Genomic DNA, 17,050 nt, shown 5'->3' with positions numbered 1-17,050 from the left:
TATATATATATTGCTGACACCTGCTGGGAGCCATGCTGTCCAACCGCCAAAAAGACTACATCTGACTAGAAATGCATCAAAAGTCCCTCTGCATAATACCAGCCTGCAGACCCGTCCTTATTTGAAATGAAGTTTGGCAGCCATTTGCCCAACTGATCCCGATGGGGAGCAGGAAATAAGAAAGTAATAAATCATGCTGTCAATGGCAAGTTTACATCACAGGAGTGAAACCTAGTGAGCGAAAATGGTCAATTATATATCAACGATGTCGTTTGATAGAACAGTTGTTTTAACGTGGTAGTTTTAAAGGGAAAGGGCTTATACATTACACAACATTGGTAGATAATCATGGTAATGTCTTCCAAAGGAAAATTGGACCTCATTTAGGAACCACTTTTACAAATGAATTCATTCTTATCTTGCACGTATGTTATTTAAGGGAATGTTTTCAGTCACCAATTTCTCGTATTTAAGTTTTTATCTTCAGTACAGTTCCAGTCAAATTCTTAGAGCGGTATAGTCCCGTCTTATGAGTCACGTGAAGACATCACTTTGCTTTAGAACAATTTAAAAAATAGGACAAAGAGCAGAAAAACACATCAGTGACCAGAAAACACATCAGTGACCAGAATGACGCAAAGACTTTGGAGATTCTAACAGCTGGTAAACGCACCACAGACCAATACCAACTGTCAGCTAATCAAGTAGCCTGCAGCCAACAATTCAAAGTAATTGCAGTGGTAAATGGGATGAAGATTGCAAAAGACATCAGTGTAACCCCTTAGTGAAGAATGCAGAAAACAAAACAGTAAATCAATGTTTCATTGCGCCATAGTTTTCAGAGAATAGATGTTTCAACACAAAAAACCAACCAACTCACATCAGCCCTTTGCAACCCCACTGTGACATGGCCAAGGGAAATAAATGAATAACACCTTTCCCTGCATCATTAACTCCTGTCAGACTGGTGAACAAAGCTCTCAGCCCCAAACCGCTCGACTGGTGCTGTTTATGTGCAAGTGGCAACAGGCTGTGTTGGTAATGGCCAGCTCCCAGGTGTCAAGGTGTGAATATGTACAATGCTCCCCCTCTGCTGTGGCTGTGAATAATGATTTTTTTTCTACTTGATTTAAAGACCATTTCATTAAACTTTTGAATTTCTAAACTGAGTGTTTATGCAGTGTAAAAACCCCTGGATGTGACAATGTGGCGGTACATCGACGTAAGCCAGAACGTCCTGAAATAAACATTTCCAAATTAGAGTTCGTTTGGGAGACGTCTGGAATACCGTGATTAGCTTTCTGCAATCCGGCCCCAGATAAACCAAGTGTTCATTAATTTCTTACAGTGCACTGTAAAATATATTATATTTATATCAATTATTTCTGTGACAAGTAAACGATACTTTTCCTGCCACGTATGGCCAAAAAAAACCCCGTGAAATGACTTGGGCTCCACCAGCAGAATTCATTGCTCTTGCACAATTTAACCAGTGTGACCATCTCAACTATTATAATCACTTCATAAAAAAGAGTTAGGTGACATTGGCATAGTCATATATGAAAATAATTTGGACCAAATACCTTATTTGGTAATGTGACGATATCATGGTTAAGGTTAGGGTAACCCCTTTTAAAAGGCAACCACTTCATAGGATATATAATCCAAAAGAAGGAGTTGCTGATGGTCACCAAGAAAAAGAGAAGAAGACGGCCGTTGGTCACGTGACCAAATCTGCAGAGTATATTCAGCATCTGCCTGACCACACAGCACAGTCTCACGGCAGTTTGTGAAAATGTGAAATAGTCATGAAATGCAATCTATTGGTTTTGGGACATACAGTGTCACCGGTCTCGTGTTTGAAAGTTGAAAGCGTTATGTTTGTTGGAACCATTTACCCCCCCCCCCCCCCCCTCCTGCTCACCAACTCTTTCTCAATATTTCATACTATGTCACTTGGTCTGGTTGTCACGTAGGTCTGTTTACTTTGTGTGTCCACCACGAAAAAAAAAAGGATCTTAAGTGACTTTCCAATAGAATTGTTTTTCATCGTGAGTGTCCTGAAAGAAAATGACAATCACCATTCACACAAAACCAATAGATTACATTACAGTACGATGCGGTCCTGGACCACAAGAGGATCCTTTCATTTGTTAAGAGTCCAATCAAAAAGCTTTTCAATTTCACTCTGCTCAGCTGCTGGATTCTCGCAATGTCACGAGATTGCGTGAGAGCCCATCTCGTCAAGAAATGCATTTGAATCAGGCAAGCCAGAGCAGGGAACAATCAGCATCCTGTTCATTGCTACAGGCAGCTATGGCGAGGTTAAGGTGTGTGCGAGACAACACCGAGGCAGCTGTTTGTTCCAAACCAACAACGGCGACTGCTGAAAAAGTGAGCGTAGAAGCTGCGATATCTCAGAACTGGAGAGTCCTTTCTTCATTGATTGAAGAGCACAGAACCGCACTGAAGGGTTTTCTCGATGTAGAATATGTTTTTGATCTTCTTTCGACTGGTTTTGGCAAGAGTTTGAGTGACAGATTGTTTATCCAATTACCTGAGGAGTATTTTTTGAAACAACTGAAACAAGAACGTATGAAGAAAGTGTACAAATCTGGAGAAAAGTAGACAGTGTAGTGAAGGACTGAGTGGGTTTTATTATTTACTTCATAATTAGACTGAAGGGCCGTGACATGTGGGAGGGAGAGGGCAGACGCTTTATAGTACAACATTTGGAATCTGCCGCAGTGTGAAAATTAAGAGAATAAAAAGATAATGAAGATGGTTCTATGTTACAGCAGGGTGCAGTTTCATGGAAATCTTCTTTTTAGTGGAAAACAGGTTTTTTTTTTTTTTTGGTTAATTTGAAAAGGCGAGAAAAAGCCATTCCACCATTCCAAATCCAAATAAGCACAATGAGACTATCTCCAGTCCTCATCTAACAAAATTACATATAATCACAATCAAGGACAGGAAATGGTGTTAATGCAAGATGAAGGTCGGATAAAAAGCTAAATATGGAACTCCACTTCCCGTACATTCTACTTGATTAAAAACTAATGAAGTATGAGCAAACCAAAGTCTTCACTGAGACTGAACTTAACGTAGTTCCTTGCATGTTCTTACCTAAAAGAAAGCGGTGCATGAGAGAAAGACAAGGAGCTTGTAAAACTCCACCGTGCTTATAAAGTTTGATGCTAAAATCAGATTTGCTTGAAGCTGTTCCTGCCGGATGAACCTCTGGTGAGGATGAACAGGGTTTATGGCAGATCTTAGGCAGAACAGGAGGAGTTTTAGTGCCAAACTATTTTAAAATTGGGGCATTTTTCACACATTTGCAAGATGGTTCCTTAATTTAAAACAGTAAATAAATGTCTGTAACAAAAATTGCGCACAATCAACAATCGCCTTAAGTGTGGAGCGCCGCTGCTGCTAAAAATCACCTCATTTGGTTTTCAAAAACACCTCGCCAAAGGCCTGCAGTTGGAAAATTAGCAAGCGGGCTGAAAAAGAAATGTTGGTTGTGTGCGTCGTCTCTATGAATAAATAGATGAAATAAATGTAACATCAAAAGAAATGAATGCACTTGAAACACAACATTAAGCTTTGAGTAGAATGAGCAGTGTCCCACAAGACAGCGAAGGATGCTTTTTTATTATTTAGTGAGGCCGATTTTTAAACCCTCATCTAGTAATAAATTGATAATAAGCTGATTTATTACTGATTGAGGAGATGAGATACCTACGGATGGGTCTGATTCAGTCCAGTAATTGATTGATTGATCAATCAAATCATACGTCACCTTCACCCGTCACCTCCACTTAACAATTCGCTTGAGGGCAACTGTGACACTTAGCTGTGTCCTCAGTCGCCAAGAGGTTTCTCCCACAGACATTTTTTCCCACCATACCTCCAGGGCTTCTGTTGCTATGGTATCTCTCCAAAAGCACTTCCACTTGACAAATAGCATTCGTCATCTGTGGCTAAATGGCAGCTAAACATGGAGTTAGTATATATCTCCTGAGAGCTGCTTGGACGTTTGGTTTATTTTTTAGAAAACTTTGGCAAAAACACTTTTTTCGTGCATCATTCTCTTTGGGATTTTAAGGTCACTTTTATAAATAGGTGCATTAAAGGATTATCTCGCAGATGGTGAACTATCCTCGAAAAATGTGGTCCCGTTGCCGTTAGCCAGAACATCACAGAAGTGGCAAAAAAAAAAATAGGAAGGATGTAGTTTTTTTTTTCCATCGTGGTCCACAAACTCTCCATGATCTAAGAAAGTGTCGTGATCCTCAGAAACATTCTGGTGGAGCTTACTGAGCCGTGGGACGAGGGTCGTCAAGGCTCAAAGCTTTGCCCTCTGGTGCAAGAATGCAAAGGATAAAAGATAACAAGCGTGGCGGTTCCCCACAGACGCCGACTGCATCATCAGTATGGTGATTGCTGACACGTTTTGGCATCGACAAATAGGGAAAGAAAGATGTAGCTCACAAGATGAGGCATAGAGCATCGAGAGTCTCTTGAGTCTCAACTGAAGGATGTTATGGTGAAGGTTTGATAATGTCCCCAAAAGCCACTATTAACTCTGTGAGCAACCATCGATTTATGCTATGAATTTTTCTCATGTATACCTCATACTTTGATACAGCAGTCATGTTTTCATTCAGTTATCATGCACATTTTTTAGCAAACTTTTGAAATGTCGCAGAAAATGATGCAAATCAGGTCCATCGACTGGTTTGGGGTGAATAAACTCGGGTCAACGTAGCTCAGTCAGAAGGTGGCGCTATAGGCTACACATGGCTGTTGTCCACCAGTAAACAGAGTAGAAGTAGAGGATGGGAACCAGAGACTACACAAGTTAGCTTGGCCTTCAGATCCATCTACGAGAGAACAATGGAGAGAGGTCTTCCGGAACTTGTTTCAATTTTGACGACAGGCAAACCACGCGTCATGGGAATATTCGTGAAGTCGCTGACAGCAGAAACAGCTGAACAGCCTAGTGAGTGGAATGTTCGCGAAGTCTTCATTCAGCATCTATATCCCATTTAGCGCATCAACTCTCCTTCTAAAAATGCCGTTTCGATAAAGCATTTCTAGCGCGATATTTCAAAAGCCGCATAAAAATGAGGTGAATGGAAACAATGCAAATGAGAGAAAAGAAGTGGGGCTTGTTGTCCTGACAGGTTTGTTGATTAATTGAGTGCCATTACCACACATCTCTGATGAGAAATGCGAATGAATGGATATAGTCGAATAAGTTGGACTGTTTCATTCTAGCTATGTATAAACAGCTTCAAACATTCACAGCAGGTTTGATAAATGAGAGAGAGAGAGAGAGAGAGAGAGAGAGAGAGAGAGAGAGAGGCTGATATAGAAAATGATGCTAACTTTCAGCAACACTGGAGGGTTCCTTTAACGACCCCATCAATAAAACCGGAGGTCATTTTTATAATTACAACATGTGTAATGTAACTCACCTTACGGGCAAACTTCACGGCGTAAAAAAAAAAAAAAGTGCCTCATCATGAGTTAATTCGCCCCAGTATAACGGTTACAAGCAGTTCTGGCGCATAATGAAGTTATAAATATATCAGGGCATTAGTATGACTGTAGGCTCTGTATGCTGTTAAGCAGAGCGAGGTAACTCAGCGTCAGCAGAACTGATTGGGAGGGTTTCTTCCCGTCTGTGTGTGGGTAATGAAAGGAGAAGTACCTTTGTCAGGGCGGGCCGGGCCGCTAATGACTCACACAGATTGATTCTGTTTTGTGAATGAGAATTAGATCACACACACACACACACACACACACACACTGCTCCGAGAATAAGACGCTTGTATTTCAACTGTAAAGTGCCGGACAACCGGACCAAAAAGAGTGAATTAAGACAAACTAAATGAACAGGGCTGTTTGCCGGGTAGCTTATAACCTAGTTCTGGATTACTAGCATGCAATGCAATTGCAATGTTTCTATTCCTCCACTTAGAATTTCCACCCCTGGTGTGTCAGATGTTCCACCATGTGGGAATGAAAATCAATATCCTTCGCCTTGACTCTATGAACTGCCAAAGAGTAAATGCTAAATTTCTAATTAAAATGTTGGGTATTGCAAAAAGTCAATTTTCCATGACCATTACCTTACATTTTGTTGATCAAAACCATCCAAGGAGAAATGCACACATCCCATATTCAGAAACCGTGCCTTTTTAATGAGCCATCTGGACTCCCCGACCTGTTGTTATTTACAGCTCCTCACATATAGACGATCGGTCAGGAACCCTTGGTGTCACGTTCTACCTCACTGCACAACAACGTCAAACTATGACGCTCCACTGCGTCGCACTAGACATGTGCTTAAAATTGTGCATTCAAACAAAAACACTGGCAACAAAACAACCTGGTTAGGTTTAAGACAATATTGTAGTTTGGGTTACAATAACGTAATATAACATTTTTTGGTTTCAGGACACGAACTGCTGTCTCCTGGGTGAATGTCCCGTGTTCGTTTGACCCGTCCATCCTAAGAAGAGACTTCCGGAGCCTTTATTGAAGGCCTGTTGCGTCTCATACCGACGTTCCTTGTGTGTCTGTATCAGACGCCGACGGCCATGACGAAGCGTTTTGGTATTTCACGCCCCAGGAATGAAACCGAGCTGGACTTCAGTAAGGACGCTATGTCACGACTACAGAGTCAGTATAGATGTACCGCACGCAGTTGACACACCAAACTGCAGTGACGCTGTAACGACGCCGACAGAGCAGCTTCAGGAAGACCTGAAAACCCTGAGCGTTGAGAGCAGACTGGGCTTTTTTTCCCCCCGAAGGTGGGCTTAAAGAGACAGGCGCTAAAACGATGCATTTCAGAGAGTATGAGCATATGTTTCCTTTAAGGATCAGTGCTGAACCTGGTTCGGTGATGCAAAGATGAATATAACATTAAAATGTGCCTACCATGCTTGTTTATTTTAGCAGAGGACACATAGACATAGTTTGCCAGGTAGAGTGTACTGACCCAGGTAGTGACCTCATGAGGATTTAAAGCATCATTTAGCTAGCTCGTATTGGTAAGAAAGGCCTGAGAGCCGAGAAACAACACACAATCAAATAAATACAATAGTGTTCACCAAATATCTAAACTGAGCTAAAGTTAAAAGTGTTAATTCATTTAAAAACAACTCTCTCCCTGTGGATATGTTGTTGCGTTTGAGTAAATGCACCGCAGACCCCACATATTTTTTTGGGCTGATTGCAATTCTGCTCAGGGTTGAAGGTGGGGAAAACTATGCCGCGATACGCGTGGGGTCTCTCTGGATTCCTTGGAAACATGTTGAATGATAAAGATGACATTGGTCCCACGCTAACAGGAATCACAAATCCAACGAAAGAGTCAGGGAGACACGCCACCGCGCACAGACCGGAGACGAGGTCTAATCAGACAAAGTCAAATCACCTGTGAGGCTGAACCGTAGCTGCGCTTCACAAACACCTTGCTACCCTAATAGATGTAGATTGGGAAGCCATTATGTTGACTTTGTTTTTCTCACGTTCAAGTGATTGATGTTTTGGTGATTTATTTTGTGTGTTTCTAAAAAAAAAAAAAAAAAAATCTATGTTGGTCGCTTGCTATGGGTTGTGTTTCCAGCTTGAAGCCAACATAAAATAAAAATATATTTGGAGGAGTGAATGAAGTACGCTACGGCTTAGACACACAAAAAATGCAAATACACAGGCACACTCTGTGGTCCTGCTTTTTCCAAATTGTTACAGAAAATAATTTCAGCTAGGTTAATAAATTAAGCACCCTGCTGGATGTCTGAACCACACTTCATAATAAATTACTTTTTCTCTCTTCTATAATGCATTTGCTCCCTAATTTACTATGCAAGGGTTCAATGCTGAGCATTGATTTGTTGTATTCTGCACAGAAACTGTCCGGGCCTATTCTCTCTGACAATTGTAACACCAGCCGCTCAACCAGAGACCCAGAACCAATTGAAGTTTACTTTGTCCTTGTGTCTCTAAAGCCTTAATTACAGCCTGAATCATTTCTTATCAAAGGGCAGTGGCAGAGAGGCAGTGTCTGAGCAGACGGCCTGCAGAGGTTAAATCCCTTCTCTGCAGCTGTGAAATGTTCTCCCATCCATCCTGACGACAGGAGGTCCAGACCCATCGCAGGTTCCAGGCTATTTTCACCCGACTGACTTGTTCTTTAGCTCCCACCCACAGGGACGTGTGGTGGTCGAGGGGGGGAAGGAATGAATGTAGGAAAAGAAGGTTTCCTATTTCCTCTCGTCTAAATCCTAATATAAAAGTTGACTTTGTATGATGTATTTTGATTAAAAGTGTCGAAAGGATGGCTTATGAATTGAGGTTGATAAGTGTGATGGTACATCTTTTGAGACCTATTGATTGGATGCTTGCATAAGACTATTTTGTCCTCGCTTGTCTATTGTTTATTTCTTTTATATTTCCTTGTGACAATAATTTCTTGACACATATGTGAATGCAAATACTTTCCCATATATATATATATATATATATATATATATATATATATATATATATATATATATATATCATTTGCTTTACCTTGGTGGACTTGTACTTGGTCGAAACATCAATAATACAACACAATTAAAGGGAGCTATAATTCCAGTGTACAGGTGCTCATTGTTTTTTCAATCCTATTGATTTTTTTTTTTTGTATCCAGCACCAGTGCCACTGAGGTTTTTCAAATGGTCAAAAGGCTACTCTATTTAATTGCTTATGTATAGGATGGAGTGGGACATTAAATTGGTTGAATTTACTTCTTTTTTTCCCCCTGTATCACTCTGCCTCAAGCAATTTCTACAAAGAAAAAACTATACGTTTGTAGCCATACTTTCGCCACTTTGTGTTTCCTCTCCGCTCCGCAGCAGCAGTTGGGAGGGTTTGGTCTCCGACCTCTAAATGAGTCTGAGGCAGCGGGAACATCTCATTACCGTGGAGACGGGAGGTAAACACATCCTTCAACGAGGGACCGTGACAGAGAGCGCTAATTAACAAGGAATTAAACACTTTCTTAAGAGGGCTGGCGAAGGGAGAGTGAGAGACAAAATAACACGCCGACAGGTAGGTGCAAACACAAACACACACACACACACACACACACACACACACACACACACACACACACACAGAGAAATACCACAATGCTATGTAACAATGGAAATGAGATGTTGACTGGAGAGAGCTGCTAAAGAGCCAGGAATTCACAAACAAAAAGCAAGTGCTGAACAGATTGGACCAAAACAGAACACACTGAAATAGAGAAGTGTTTTGTTTAGTAAGATATGAGTATACCTTCATCGTTCCTGTGGAAATTGGGCAGCAAAATGACCAATTAGTGCCGTCCTCAGCTACCAGGTAAAAACACATGGGTTGTTTTTATTCTTATTTTCCCTGAACGTTTATTTATTGAAAGATATCTGTTCTTTTCATTCTTTTAAAATATCATTTTACATTCACTTTCCCAACAGCAGGGTTTGAGTTCTAAGTGCTGAAATGCAACACACACACACACACACCCGCCTCAATAGCAACATATCTACGTTTTACACAATTACCTTGTGTGCTTACATATACTGAATATTGTATCATATCCTTACATACAGTTTGCACAAAAGGTTTGTTGGGGTACTTGAAACTGACCCGCACCGAAACGCACGCTCAGGTAGGTGTACTTGAGGAAATGGCTCTTGAATCTTCAATCATATCAAAATATTGAGGCAATGTTCTTTTCTTTTTTTAAGACCATGTTTTTGAATAAATGAGGAAAGTAATACCCATTCTGATTGCAGAGAGAAGCTTGATTTTAAAACTAATCTTCAAAGTGTGTAGTTTAAATGTGTTTTTTTTCCCCATGCTCTTTGTTTGCAGGAAGACAGATTCAGGGTGTCACGTTATCAAGGAACTCCCAACATCCAATGATTAGTCTGGTGTCCAGCTGCCGGGTGTTACTCAGTTCACTGTGGATGTTTCCACAGGTTGGGTTTGTGAGGCTGAGTGTGAGGAGGTCAACGATAGACTGAGAATTTTTCAATAACCTCTTGGACGAGGAGTTTTTAAATCGTATAAGAGCCCTCAGAGAAGGTTTGGAAGCCAGAATTCTCAGCCGCTGGCATAGCAGTTATTGTGTCTTTGGTGCTAATCGATAACTTTATTTTTTCTCAAATTTGGCTCAGAAATTCTTCCTCGCAATCTAGAAAACTCTAACCGGTCAGCGGTGTTAGGAAAACAATTTCTATCTTTTCAGAAAACCTAGTGGGTCAAAGGTGATGATTGAGAGGGATTCTTTTTGTATGAGTCAAAAGATGGTTTTATTGAGGAAAATCCTTCTCATTCTGCCTTTACAGTTTTATCAAGTGATTTTTTTTTTTTTTATCACGGTCATCCCATTGAAAATAGGGAGAAATGTGTACAGCACTGTAGAAATTCCTGATGAAAACCCTGACTTTTGACTGAAATCCTCTTCAATTGGTCTGACCTACAACTTTACATTTTCTAGTTGCATTTACCCATTTTAGCCAGGAATTTGGTGATGGAAAAATTGCGAAAAAATAGCACCAAAAATCTGCAAAATTATCTATTAAAAAGAAACCAATATAGTTTAAAAACCTATGTAATATGTATATAAATTCGACCAAAAGTAGGGAATCAAACAAACTATGTCATAACTGTTCAAAACGCCATTCCAGGATTTACAATTTGAGAGAAGTGACACACTAATCAAACATGAAGAGGTGTGTTATCTGTACGGGTGTGTGTGTGTGTGTGTGTGTGTGTGTGTGTGTCCTCTGTACCTTTGTCGCTGAAGTCGTCCACCAGGATGATCTCGGCGATGAGCTGTGGAGGAGAGCGGTTGAGCACGCTGTGAACGGTCCTCAGCAGCGACGACCAGCCCTCGTTGTGGAACGGGATGATGACGCTGGTGTTGGGCAGCTTCTCTGCATACAGCTTCTCTTTACAGCTGCAAACATGCACAAATATATACAAAAATATGACACTTGATATGTACAGAGTGGCCATTTTACAAATCTGTCCTTGTTTTGCTCCATCCGCCTTATTGTGGGACGGAAGAAAAATGCATTTACTCGCCTCTAAAGAGCCCTTTACGTTTCATATCTACATACACATACATGTTTGGTTTAGTTGCCAAATTGTCTCTGTGTGTTGCGCAACATATTACAGAAAAATAGTAATAATAAAAATTAAAAAAAAATTCTTGAAAAGATGCTGTTTTCAGTGAAAAGCTATAAATAGCGCTAGCAGTGAATAGTGAGATGTAAAATCATCGAAATCTCTCTCTGTTGTTGGCTGGCAAAAAAAGAAGAAGCAATGAATACAACCACATAAAACGACCATGTATGTGTGTTATATACTGTTGTTTGATCTGGGGCCCTTTTGGCAAGACAACATTGTTAGCCAGTGTCTTTCAAACCCATAACAAATTGCCATTTTAGCGGTGTGTGAACTGACATGACTAGGGATGAGATTTGGTGAGGTTAGGCACAAAGAAAAACCTGGTTAAAATAGATTCTCCGTCCTTCCTGTGGACTTCAATACATTATAACAACCTCACGCTATAGCTCAGTGCAGCGGGCTCTGCAGTGACATGCTCCCTCCTGCATCAGAGCCAGCTTTTAATCTTATTATTTGCAGCACACACAGCTGTCATCAGTCGCCGTAGCTGTTAACATTGTGCTCCGATGACGGGTTACAGCGATCACCTCGTACATGATCATCGCAGCAAGCGGCGTGACCCCTGCATAGGAGCTAATCACGGGAAAAGAGAGTTACGGCCCCTACGCTGATGGAGGGAGAGAGGGAGAGAGAGAGAGAGAGAGAGAGAGAGAGAGAGAGAGAGAGAGTGTGTAGCGAACTGTGTCAGACGATCAATGTCCGTGTTGAACATCAGCCTGCGTGTTATTTATTCAAATATGAACGCTGGGAGACAGGCGGGCAGAGTGATAGGCAGACGGTCGACTGGTGACTCTTAACAAACCCTGTCCAATTCCACAGAGGATGTGTGTGTGTGTGTGTGTGTGTGTGTGTGTGTGTGTGTGTGTGTGTGTGTGTGTGTGTGTGAGAGAGAGTGTGTGTGTGCTTCAATTAAATCTCATCAGCGTGCAGAAATCGAATGTGTCAGTCGCAGGTCTGGGACTGGCTGCCTCGGAGGCACCGACAACATGCCAATCACCAAGAGGGAGACAGACGCTGCCTACGAGGCAGACATAAGTGAATGAAGTCAGGGGGAGCAGCCACTGGTCGGTGGGGGGGGGGGGGGGGGGGGGGGGGAGCAGGTGCGTCCCTATGATTGGTCACAGGAGGGTGACAAGTGTCTGGCAGCCACAGGGGCTACATCAGTCCTTAACACCATTTACATGCTAATAATTCAATTACAACTACACCGAAGCAAGTCTTTGGGCTTTGATTATGGCTGTTGTCAAGTAAACACTTGTAGATAATTGAGGGAGGGAAGGACTTGACTTAATTGAGACCTTATTTGACTTGAGACGTAACAGCAGAAATATTCAAGTCTCAGGTTTTGGCCCGCTGACACCTCCTGGAACACTTATCCAGACTGAAGGGATGGGCGTTTAATACCTCGAAATCTGGTTTCTGGTAATTGAACAAATACATCGTCTAAATGAAATAACTACATGATGAAACCTATTTTTGTATACTCCTGTGTGGAATCAATATTTTCTCATTTAATTATTTTTATATAGACCTTAAGTGCAAAATAAATGTAATTTAAGTAAAGAGAAAAAAAAAAAACATCTCCCGACTACACACTGACTACGTTTACATATGCGCACAAAAACAGAGTAATGTGATTGTTTGCTTTAACTGATCAGATTTCTGGAGAAATTCAAGTTAGTGTCTGCTCTATATTATCAATTAAGAAAAATGTAATTGTTTATCACGATATCTCAACATGGGATTTCATCACAATATGATTCCAAACAGGCCTTATATTGCTATACACCTTATCAACTGCTTTGGAACTATAGTATTGAAATGCTGGGTCATTGTATTGATCAGCATTTTGACCCGAAAGACATCTTGACTTGCTATCTGCTGATGCAGATTGGTCATTGACCCAAAAGAACTTCAGACGTGACTTTCACTTGTCCCTTCTTAAAACGTCTTAAAACAGCTCTGTTTGCTGTATGTACGAGTGTGTAAAATGGATATGAGTGGATTTAATAAGAAGCTTAAGCCGCCTACCATATTCTAAAACCAGGATCCACATGTTCTCATGCATCTACATCAGTCAGCTGACTGTCAAAAAAACCCCGAATATGTGGCTGATTTGAGGTGTTGCATTTATTCCAGAGTACCTGTTAGCACAGACGAGTCACGGCAAGAGATGTGTTCGGTCAAGGAAGGCCTGCTTTTATACGCACCGGTTTAAAAAAAAAAAAAATCAGTCCTTGTGGGTAAACTGGCAGTGATAAAGCATTCCAAGCTGCTTTCTACATGAAAGAAAGGGAAGGGTCAATAGTCTGATGATAGTCAGGCAGGCAGGCAAAAGAAAAACTGTGATTTAAGGCCTTCGACAATACCATTCTGAGATTGAAAGGGAGCATGCAGGAGCTGAATAGGACCTGATCTCTGAATTCTATAACTTCAAAAATGGTGGTGTTTTCTGATGCAGCAGTAATCCTTGACAAATACTGCACCGAGCATTCTCTCCACGCCGTGCTGTTCCTATGAAGATGAATACACAGGTGGATGTCAGGGACTTTAATAAACTTCCACATTTTACTGCGTGCTTGTGATTTATTTTTATTTTTTTCACAAGATACGATCAAATGATTCAAGGCAACGTCAGTCCATTGGTGGTACTCCTAAAAAAAGATCTTTATCTTGGCATTTCACAAGCAAGCCAATGCATTCAAATTGCATGTGTTGTTGACCGTGCATAGCAAGTGTTTGACTTTGTTTAAGGTGTGCTTTCAAACATTAACCGGCAGCCAGAGACACACACACACACACACACACACACACACACACACACACACACACACACAGTTGTCTTTTTATAAATTTTGGGGACATTACATTAACTTACACTGATTTCCTGGAGACACACCCTAACCATAACCGCTATAGCCTAATCCTAACCCTTTCCTAAACCAAACCTTACCCTAACCTTACCTGTAATGATTTACGTTATGGGGACGTGTCCCTGTAAGGAAGGCGAGTCCCCAAAATGTGAAAGTATAAAGGTCCCCACAAGACAGGTAAATACACACACCATCACACACACACAGGACTTACTTTGCATGTCGAATGTCGGGGATGGAGCGATTGAGGGAGATCCGGTTGCTGATGTAAATGTTGAATCCGTTCTCCCTGTAGGCCTGGTCTACCCGGTCAGTTTCTGACAGAGGAAACGGTTTCCCCTGTTCACCGTTACCTGAATCAAACACAAACATACAGTGCAGGTCAGTGACTCTCCATTAACCCTGAGACTTTGCATGCATTTCAGACACATACGTTTAGACTCAAACACTACGTAAGCTTATTTTGTCCGCTTGATATTTAAATCGGTTGATTAATATCATGGTGTGTTTACTCCACCAATTGTGGCCCCCAAGTGGCCAAAAATAAATTAACGCTGGTTGAAGGTTTCTGGCTGGAGGAGACCAGATGTTTGTGCAGAAATGGCAGTGTCACATAGTGATATTCTGTAATTACCTTTATGATACTTCCTCTGTGACATAGAAAGATGAACAATACAAAATGCAACACAGGTTGTATTGAGAGGTATGAATACAAATGTGTGTTCATAAATGATCTCAATTTCATAACTCACTGTAAACATTAAAATATGTTTCTCTTTTTAAGCATACTGAACTTTCTAATTATTTTGTCCTTTATATAAACAGAAAATCTGGACAAAACTAGCTACATTTCCAAAATGCATGCAAAGGATCAAAGCATTGAAGCACAGATAATAACAATTAACTATAATTAACAATTATTTTCATGATTGATTAATCTGCTGGTTATTTTCCTGATTAATCTATGAATCGTCTGGTCTACAAATCGTCAGCAAACAGTAAAGAGAAAATGTTTTCCTAATCCAAAGTGGCTTGTTTTGTCTGACCAACAGTCCCAAACCTATTTAGTTTAATATCATAAAAGAGCAAGAAAATAGGATACTATTTGGATTCAAAACACTGTAACCGGCTGGGGAAAAATTACTTTAATAAAAAATGAACCAACATGTTTTCAGTCCATTGAGTAATTAATTAATCAACCAATTGTTTCAAGTCAAGACTAAGACAACCAATATATACCTATACATACACTGTATAGCACTCAGCCTAGATGTAAGACATAAGCATGTACCTAATCACTCCAACGACCCACAAACATTCAAGCTTATTTCAGGAGTGCATCAAATTACACTGTGCTGCATGTTTCATTAGCCACTCATCAACGCACTCCACACAAACACACACAGACGCATGCATGGAGGCTTATCTATAGTCAGAGGAGAGCATCAAATTAAAGTCAGCTGCCTTGTTTCATTAGGTAGAGATGATCTGTCTACATTCCTGAAGGCAATAACTGTGGAAAATAACTCCTCACTTTAATGGCTCATTTCAGAGATAAACTCTTCTACTTCTACGTCTTCTTTTCCTTGATTAATAAACTCACATATATCACTTATTTGGTGTTTTCTGCTCCTCCTGAGGCAAATCTGAACCCTGAGACATGTTTAGAAACCATATTATAAGATTCTTTTTGACTGAATTACAGATTCTTTCAGTGCTTTTCTTCAAACTGAAATTCACCAACGTGTTTACTTGCACACTACACACTTCCCTACTTAGCTGGCGGCATGTGAAGTGCTCCAGACAGGTTTGGTTATTGAGACATACTGTTTCTCTTTCTGTCTGTCTCCATCTCTCTCTAGGCAGCTATACCATTCAAACTGCAGTTTCTCCATTTGCCTTTCTCCATTACTGCATGCTGAGATATTCAAACACAAGCTGTGTCCCAAATTCATACTACATATTTCTCTGCAGGTTCTGGGTCTGAAAGTACAAGGCACACGGTCTATTTATTGTCGTTGCACAACAGGGTTGCGCAACAAAATGGATTTTGTAGTCCCATTTTGTTACATAATAAAATATAACAAAACCCCAAAACTTTATTATATGGTGGAGGGAGGAGAATAAATCCAGTGGTCTCACAGCTTGAGGAAAGAAGATGCTCTGAGGTCTGCAGGTACGATACTTCTGTGACACTTGCCAGTCAGCAGCAGGGTGAACAGGTCTTTTAATATTCTTTGAGCTCCTCGCAGGCACCTCCTGTCACCAATACTCAGTAGATAGGTACCAATGATGTCCTGTGCAGCTGTAATCACCCACTGTAGAGTCCTCCTGTCCTGGGCCGTGTACATCCCATGACAGTTTGTAATGTTTCCAGTCAGCCTTCTAATGATCCTCTCTAAAAATTGAACAAGAACTAACCTGGGCATTTTGCCTTCTAAAGTTTCCTTAAAAGCTTTTTTTCAAAAGGATGGAGATGTGTGATGACCATGTCAGGTTGTTTGTGATGCTGATTCCCAGAAACTTAAAACTGTCCACTTGCTCCACCTCATCTCCATTGATGTAGACGAAGGGGTGTGTGTCTTCATCTCCTTTTTTTTTCTCCATGAAAATCAAAAATCAGCTCCTTGGTCTTATTGATGTTGAGCAACAGGTTGTTCTCCGAGCGCAACTCTGCAAGATTGTAGGTTTCCTGTGAAGTCTCATCGTTGTTTGTAATCCGTCCGATGAAGGTATTGTCATTTGAGAACTTCACAACAGAGTTGTTTTCATGTCGGGGGCGGCGGTCGGTGGTGTACAGCGTGAAAAGGAGGTGTCTGGACACACAGCCCTGGGGGGCTCCGGTGTTCAACACTAGACAGGAGGACGTGTGGCTCTCATTCCGAACTGGGAACACTTTCCTGTGACAGTCGTATGTTGAAAATCTCAGGGA

At 41.0% G+C, this 17,050-nt stretch overlaps 1 protein-coding gene across 3 annotated transcripts in view; it reads right to left on the bottom strand.

The window, feature by feature from the left end:
• The window catches only part of galnt10 (polypeptide N-acetylgalactosaminyltransferase 10), a 272,477-nt gene that overhangs the window by 239,906 nt on the left and 15,521 nt on the right, over positions 1-17,050 (bottom strand). For all 3 annotated transcript variants that reach the window (XR_011105377.1, XM_068736568.1, XM_068736569.1), the window contains exons 3-4: positions 14,333-14,471; positions 10,846-11,012 (exon numbers count right to left, since the gene is read on the bottom strand). Coding sequence is in view for 2 of the 3 variants with exons in the window: in XM_068736568.1 (XP_068592669.1) it covers positions 10,846-11,012; positions 14,333-14,471 (306 nt within the window). In the remaining variant the exon portion in view is untranslated. The remainder of the gene's footprint in view (positions 1-10,845; positions 11,013-14,332; positions 14,472-17,050) is intronic.

The sequence above is a fragment of the Cebidichthys violaceus genome, unplaced genomic scaffold, assembly GCF_023349555.1.
Source record: "Cebidichthys violaceus isolate CVI_PGR_0920_01 unplaced genomic scaffold, fCebVio1.0.p SCAF_70, whole genome shotgun sequence".
In the NCBI taxonomy this organism is placed as follows: domain Eukaryota; kingdom Metazoa; phylum Chordata; class Actinopteri; order Perciformes; family Stichaeidae; genus Cebidichthys; species Cebidichthys violaceus.
Note: the sequence above shows the minus strand (reverse complement) of the source record. Positions and strands in the feature narration are given on the sequence as shown.